An 8,521-nucleotide genomic window follows, 5' to 3' on the forward strand; every position below is an offset into this window, starting at 1 on the left:
ACTTGTTGGGTCTTTCCCAAAAAGACTCATGGCTGTATTCGATCAAAAGGGTGCTTCTACTAAATACTGAGCAAAGGGTCTGAATACTTAGGACCATGTGATATTTCAGTTTTTCTTTTTTAATAAATCTGCAAAAATGTCAACAATTCTGTGTTTTTCTGTCAATATGGGGTGCTGTGTGTACATTAATGAGGAAAAAAATTAACTTAAATGATTTTAGCAAATGGCTGCAATATAACAAAGAGTGAAAAATTTAAGGGGGTCTGAATACTTTCCGTACCCACTGTATATATGTGTACATATATATACATTCATATGTGACCCTGGACCACAAAACCAGTCATAAGGGTCCATTTTTCGAAATTGAGATTTATACATCACCTGAACACCTGAAAGCTGAATAAATAAGCTTTCCATCGATGTATGGTTTGTTAGGACAATATTTGGTCGAGATACAACTATTTGAAGATCTGGAATCTGAGGGTGCAAAAAAAAAAATCTAAATATTGAAAAAAATCGCCTTTAAAGTTGTCCAAATGAAGTTCTTAGCAATGCATATTACCAAGCAAAAATTAAGTTTTAATATATTTAGAGTAGGGAATTTACAAAATATCTTCATGGAACATAATATTTACTTAATATCCTAATGATTTTGGCATAAAAGAAAAATCAATAATTTTGACCCATACAATGTATTTTTGGCTATTGCTACAAATATACCCCAGCAGCGACTGGTTTTGTGGTCCAGGGTCACATATGTGTTTGTGTATGTGTTATACAGCAGATGTACAGAATGAGTGAACAAGTTTGTTCTGATGTTTCTCCACATGCCTCAATAAATTGCATAACACGTTGTAATCCATATACAAGGGGTGGATGACACACATAATCTGATGTCACAAAGAATACATGCCATTTTACTCTTGTCACGGTAAATTGTAGAAACATTTTATGCTTAAACCCCCTTAACCGATCAATTAGACTTGGATTTAGCATGATTGTACATCAGAAATGACATGAACCACTCATGCAAAAGGACAGACAAGAGTGTTTGGGAACAGGTGACATGATACTGAGTTTATCTGATCCAATGTTATAAATAAATGATATGTTCTCGTCGGGCCGACAGTTACATAAAAACCTCCGTCACACATGTGAAACAAACCATCCTGTTTCTTCCTCCAAAACACAGCTGACAGCGGTGTTCACATGCACACACTGAATTACACACACATGAACACCTCCCTCTAAAGAAATGGCCTTGAGCAGACACACGATTAAAAATGAGTGCTGCGTTACAGAATGATGTGTACGTGAGTATGTGTGTGAACTCTATATACAAAGAGAATTCAGCGGCGGCCAGCTGGGCACATAAGCCGTAACTGCAAAATCCAAATAATCCTTTACAAAGAAAAGCCATCTAAAGGGGGGTGAGGTGAAAACACAAAGAAAAAAAAACTGCATATATGCCTGCTGTTGTACAATAGAGTACAAATGCATATATGTGTGTGTACATATGAGATGTGTGTGTATGTGATGATTTGTGTCTATATTTGAGATATCCAGCACCTTCAGTTCTATATTGAGTTAATGTCGGAATGTCAAGCCACTCAAAATAGGCGGACAGCTTAAGGCATTTAAAGTCAGCACATGCCGGGCCGTACACGCAAAGAGAGGCAAAGAGGAGCCAATAAGATAAAAATAGACCAAGCCCTCACCTTCCATCATGATTGCAGATTTACATTCCTCTATCTCCAAGGAGCCTGAAACGGGAGGAGGGGAGAAGAGAAGCCCCTGGTTACCAGATGGAGAGGGAAAAAAAACAAAAACAAAAACAAAAAACAGTACACTTCCAGCCTTGGGTTTAAAGTCCCCGTGTCCCTCGTACGACGGGCCGGTGGATGTTTTAGGGCTCCGCGTTTAGGCCATGGATGCTGCTTCTAGCCACTGCGGCTGAGGTCTACACGATCACCAAAGGATGCTCAAAAGAGGGCACGAAAAAAAGCAGAGTGGAGAGAGACAGAGAGCGAGAGAAGAAGGGAGGGAAGGGAGAGAGAGAGCTGCTGGGAGGGAGAGAGGGAGGGAGGAAAGCTTGCTGAGGTCATCGTTCAGCTCAGCCAATCCCGCGGACACTGCTGAATGTCACATGGCAAGCGGTTCATCGCTTCTGTCAGCATCCTCACTGGGAATTCACATACACACACACACACACTCACACAAGCACACAGCTTACCTTGTTATGGTGCAGCGTGCCACTCCTGCCAGAACAGAAAGGAACTGGATTAATGGCACGTTGGGTGCCGCACAGCTAAACACAGGAAACTGTCCATGAGAACAGACACAGACTGAGATACAGTTTCTTCGTGGTTACATTTGTAGATGTACACGGTGAGACTCAGCTGGCAGCCCATGCCTGCATGTTTGCCTGTTTATCTCTGTGGAAAATCAATCAATGTGACTTTACATCTGACAGAACCAGTAGCTGCCCCATGGAGGGTGGAGCCAGCACTCAATACACTGACTTGTGACAGAGGAGGAGGGGAGGAGAGAGAGGCTGTGTGTTTGTGTGAGGGCTGTGATTCATTTAATATGAGGAGGTGGTTCACTCCCTTTGGATTACTAATGAAAAGACAAAAAAAGGTTGGATGGACTAAAAAAATGCTACTTCTTTCACAAAAGCACCAGCTGCAGTTTTGATCAAATTTTAAGGGACTGATCATTTTGTGAGGAACATATTCTTGAATTTTACTTGATTTAAAATAATACGTTTAAAAATGTTGATGTTTAAAAAAATAAAATAAAACCATAAATATAAAATATCTAATGTACACTATCATTCAAAAGTCTGTGGTCAGTAATATTTTTGAATGTTTTTGAAGACTCTTATGCTCACCCATGCATTTATTTCATCAAACATACAGTTAAAACAGTAACATTGTGAAATGGTGTTGAAATATAAAATAACTATTTTCTTTTTTATAGTTTTATATTTTTAAAATGTAATTTATTATTGTGCTGGCAAAGCTGAAATCATTGTGATAAGCTGATTTGGTGCTCAACATTTCTTATTATTATGAGTTGTGCTGCTTAATATTTTTGTGGAAACTGTGACCATTTTTTCAGGATTCTTTGATGAAAAGAAAATTCAAAAGAACAGCACTTATTTGAAACATAAATAATTTTTTTTATATATTACAGATGTCTTTACTATCACGTTAGCTCAATGTAATGCATCCTTGCTAATAAAAGTACTGACCCCAAACTTCTATATGCTGTGTGTGTGTGTGAAAACTGAAAATGCAAGATTCTGACATTTCTTTAATAAATGAGCATTTGTATCCTAGTCCTCACAGGACTAGGATACAAATATGTGTGTATTCTGTGTGGCTATTCTCCAACCTGACACTCTTTTTATTCTCATGGTTAAGACGAGATGCGGTTTCATTCTCAAGCCTCTGTTCACCTAAGTCATGCTCTGGTCCATGTGAGCATCTCTTTCCCTTATCACGGTCTTTCTAGCACCCTCTGTCTGTAGTCTTCCGCCTGTCTGAACACAATATAGGCCACAGAGACCCAAACCTTGATGGGGATACCCACCCACCCACACTTAGCTTCCTCTCAATCTTGAAAATGTGGACACATTCTCAATCTGTACTATACCTCAACACAGTCTGCCCTACCACAAAACATACCCAGAATCACACCACCCTATTACAGCAGATGCCGTCTTGTGAATACCTCCCCTCCCCCACTCCACCCATTTCACCCCACCTCTATAACCCCCCTACACCTCCCAGTGGACCCGATCTTACCCTTCCAGTGTGCAGGTGCACGTGTGTTTGTGTCTGTGTTTACACACATATTGGTAAATAAAGCGTTAAGGTCTAATCCCAACTATAAGAACAAACTGTAATTTTTCTCTTTCACTCACTTTGACATTATTTTATTCAGCTTGTCGCTATTAGTAAGGAAAACGGACTTTGGCTGCTCTCACAACAGGGCAGCAGGAGAGAGAGTTATATGGACAAACACACTATTTAGAAGCGGAAAGAACCCTAACTGAATGAATGTTATTTCTGTGTGCAATATTACAACATCTAAATAGATTTTTAAAAAATCATGTTTTATATTTTGCTATACATATATTACATTTTTTACATTACTGTTCAAAAGTCTGGGGTCAGTAAGACTTTTTTATGTTTTTGAAAGATGTCTCTTATGCTCGTTTTTGTTTGATCAAAAATACAGTAAAGTAGTTTTCTTGCTAAATATTTTACAATTTACAAGAACTGTTTTCGGTTTAAAACACTTTATTTTGATGGTCCCTTTTGAACATTCTGTTGACAATAAGTAATGTTTCACCTACTGTACATGTCTAATAACTCTCATCAGAGTATTAGTAGACTGTTTGCTTAATATCTGCTAACTCTTTATTGTCATGGTCTCCCAACAGAGATTCTACTGACTATAAGTAACTTTGCAAGTACATGTCAACTTATTCTAACCCTAACAGTCTACTAATACTCTACTAATGAGAGTTTGTAGACATGTAGGTGCAACATTACTTAAAGTCAACAGAATGTGTTAAAGGGACCATCAAAATAAAGTGAAACCCTGTTTTCTATTTGAACATTTTAAAACGTCATTTATTCATGCAATGGTAAAGCTGAATTTTCAGTGTCACATTATCCTTCAGAAATCGTTCTGTATGAATAGCTAATTTGCTGCTCAAGAAACAGCTAATTTGCTGTCTTCTTATCAGTGTTGAAAGTTTGAAGTTTGATATTGCTTACTATTACACGGCTCTGTGCAATACTTTATTCTGATTGGTCAGTTGTGACATTCCGAGGTACATTATTCCTCAGTAACAACAGGTAAAAGCTGATAATACAGGCTCATCATTTAATGGTGTAATCTATGGTATCGCAGAACCGCTCTGTCGTTTCATACAAGCGCAGCTGCTGCCATTTTGTGACTATTGCTTTGTACAATTTAATGGATTATAAAATAACAAACAGTTAAGATTTCAAAACAGTTGAATCTCAAATCAATATCTCTTATTCCCATAATTATTTATGTGGTGAAATGCTGTAATAAGTGACATGACTGTACGTATCCCTTAAATGTCCGTCTAGTTTGAACTTGCTGCTTGCTAGCAACTAGCTGATCATTTTTTTCAGGATTCTTTCATGAATAGAAAGTTCAAAAGAACAGCATTTATTTGAAAGAGAATATTTTAACAGTACAACAATATAAACATTTTAAGGTTATTTTTGATCAATTTAATGCATCCTTGCTGAGTGAAAGTGAAAAGAAATATTGACCCCAAACTTTTGAATGGTAGTGTAGCTAAAATAGAAACAAAATATATTACAGTACACACGAGGTTACAATTAAACATGATTTAAAATGCTACAAATCATGAACCATCTACCATCAACCACAAACTTCAGTCAACATCCTCCCAAACCCGCCTGGGTTCAAAATATTTGTCAAAGGATATTTGTGGGAAAGAGTAAAAGGGTGGGGGTAAACACACACCTACTTTCACACACATAAATAACTCATGTTAGAAAAAGCGAGAAAAGGGAGGAAAGCCAAATGAAGCAGACAAAAAACAATAAACACACTATAGCTGTATCCTAAATCAGCACCTATTACCACATTCACTATTCTCTATATAGTGTGAATTCAGACACTGATAAAATTGTTGCAAAAACATTTCAAAATCATTTCACTTGAGACCATTTTGTCTGTATAGTTTCCATTGCTGTGCATTATGGTACTGAATGAGCGTACTATAGAAAACCTCCACTTTAGACGCCTCAAAATGAGAATCATAGGTTATATGAAGGTGTTGGATGTTGGACAAAATATTATGTTTTCGATGAGTTCAAAATTTAAAAAAATACAACCAATTGAAGGTTTATTTTCAGACAATATATATGTGAGTAGTTGGATATTAGAAAGGTCAAGACTTCTCAGGCATTTTTTATAAGGGATACGACATTTGATGTATTTACTGCCTACTTGCCATGGTCCAGTGGTTTACTTTTCTGTTGAGTTTATACCTCTAGTGCTTTCACAAAAGTCACGGGACACCAAAGTGCACCATATTTGTGAAAATTGGCACCAAAAACTTTCAGAACTCAACATACTGTACTGTGCAATACAAAAAATAGCACTTCAGTAACACATCATGAAAAGGAACACAGTGACAATAGGCCCTTTCGCACCGCTTTAGTTCCAGAACTAAATGTACGGTACTAAAGTACTGGGACGATTTTGCGCGAACTATTTCCCAGTACCATTTAAAGGGTTGCATTCGCACCGAGAGTATGTACTAAGAAGTGACGTAAGCCGGTCGACAGCGTCGTCATTTGTGCACGGCGTTCAACAACAGAATAAAAGAACAACATTAACAACAGGAGGATGGAGGACGCTGTGATCTGAGCTGTTTTTGTTGTCTCGCGGGTTTCACAATAATGGACATGGAAAGTCGACGTATACGTAAAGCAATTGAAAGAACGGAAAGGAGGACTAAGAATCTCCAACGACAACTGGCAGTGCTACATTTGCTACAAGTGCCTGCACTTCAGCGTCCGTCCATCTATCGCTGTTCTCCATACTTGAGAAATAAGTTGACATGTTTACAGTATGTTTACACGGCGTTTTAAATCATGGCGGGTGAGGGCGTTTTCATACGCGTTTGGCCAATCAATGTCTACTTACGTCACGATTAGTACCAGTTGTGCTGGTTAGACCCTGCTCTGGAGTAGGAGCTAATTTGGTTCTCGAAAAAGGCAGTCCGGTACTAAAATCGCTCCCAGTTCCGGCGGTGCGAACACGCCGAAAAGTGGGTAGTTCCACAATTAGTTCTGGTACTATGAAAAGGTTCCTGCAGTGCGAAAGGCCCTAATGAGACCCAGAGTAGAGCACATATGTGCAGACAGACGCATACAAAATGATGCTACCACACCAACACAATTTCAATAACTATCCAGTAAGAGGCTCTTTAGTGATCTTTATCAATCTCTATGAGACACAATCAGCAGCGTCTCTAGGTGCTAAGTAAAGAGATGAAAGGGACTGTGATGGAGTGTGTCAAAGAAACTGGAATCAGATAGACAGCAATCTGAAAAAAAAAAACATGAAAGAACACACAGGTCAGAACAGTCCAATTATTTCTCTGCAGAGGACAAACACTAGCACACAATGACAAGAACCCAACAGAGTACAAACACACTGTACAACCACACACACACGCACGCGCACACACACACACAAGATCAAGAAAACATTCAAAAATATTAAAATACAAATTAAAATAAGTTCCTGTAATTCAACTGGTAGAGCATGACAGTAACAATGCCAATATCATGGATTTCATTCTCAAAAAATGAATGTTGAATGCACTGCAAGTTACTTTGGATAAAAGTGTCCAAATGTACTGTAAATATAAATGAATCTGCCCCTGCTGTTGACTATTTGTCACTGCAGCCGTTGTAAATAAAACACAAGCTTTGATAGTTCCCCTTCGGGAAATCGAGCTGCGTCGGAAAACGCTAGGGGAACGCCTTCAGCGATACCAAGCTTTGAATCATATGTGTAATCAGTCGAATCGATGGGCCAGACGTCAGAGGCGGGTGACGTCATGACCAGGAAGCTTTAAGAGCATGTGAGGTGCAGCCGGCGCTAGCTTTCTGTCATTCAGCAAAGCTCTCTGTGTGTGTCGGTCACGATCTATGTTCTGTGAGTCTTATTTATTGTTGTCTGTCCAAAAAAAGTTGCACAAGCATTCAAAAGTATAAGCTCCAGCAGATGATGTCTAAACTAAAGACAAAAAAAATGGCGAAAGCAGATCGCGTTACAGACTGTGTGTGTTCCTCCTTGCCCACGCTACATAAAATATTATGTTTTCGATGAGTTCAAAATTAAAAAAATACAACCAATTGAAGGTTTATTTTCAGACAATATATACAGTGGGGGAAAAAAGTATTTAGTCAGCCACCAATTGTGCAAGTTCTCCCACTTAAAAAGATGAGAGAGGCCTGTAATTTTCATCATAGGTATACCTCAACTATGAGAGACAAAATGAGAAAAAAAAATCCAGAAAATCACATTGTAGGATTTTTAAAGCTTTGAGGAGGGAGCCTTAACCAGCGTTCCTCACGGTGCTGGCCCGCAGCTGCACTCGTGGGGTTCGCAGCTGGATCTGGTGGAAGGAATGGAGACGGGCGAGTCCCTATCTTCTTCCTCACCTGCCAGATCCACTGCCCGCTCGCTGGGATCGGAAGACCGTTCTGCGCCTACTTCCCCCCGGAGAGCAGGCTCGGCACTTCTCCGAGGAGGTTGATGTGGAGAGCGTCGAGGATTCACCCCCTCAATCCTCATATAGGGAGGTTCAAAAACAGAGCGTTGCCTCTCGTGCTCCCCCGCAGCGGGACCGAGGACGGCGGCGCTCTAAGTCAGGGGCTTCTAAGGCGAGGCCCGATCTGAGGGTCGTGCTTCAGTCGAGGAA

General features: G+C 39.4%; 1 protein-coding gene across 1 annotated transcript in view; it reads right to left on the reverse strand.

Annotated features, from left to right (window-relative positions):
- Positions 1–8,521, reverse strand: part of LOC107591196 (SH3-containing GRB2-like protein 3-interacting protein 1) — a 104,741-nt gene that overhangs the window by 68,463 nt on the left and 27,757 nt on the right. The window contains exons 4-5 of the mRNA XM_016280277.1: positions 2,234–2,258; positions 1,719–1,763 (exon numbers count right to left, since the gene is read on the reverse strand). Of these exons, the coding sequence (XP_016135763.1) occupies positions 1,719–1,728 (10 nt within the window). The 5' untranslated portion in view covers positions 1,729–1,763; positions 2,234–2,258. The remainder of the gene's footprint in view (positions 1–1,718; positions 1,764–2,233; positions 2,259–8,521) is intronic.

This window comes from Sinocyclocheilus grahami, unplaced genomic scaffold (genome assembly GCF_001515645.1).
Source record: "Sinocyclocheilus grahami isolate Dianchi unplaced genomic scaffold, SAMN03320097.WGS_v1.1 scaffold138.1, whole genome shotgun sequence".
NCBI lineage: Eukaryota > Metazoa > Chordata > Actinopteri > Cypriniformes > Cyprinidae > Sinocyclocheilus > Sinocyclocheilus grahami.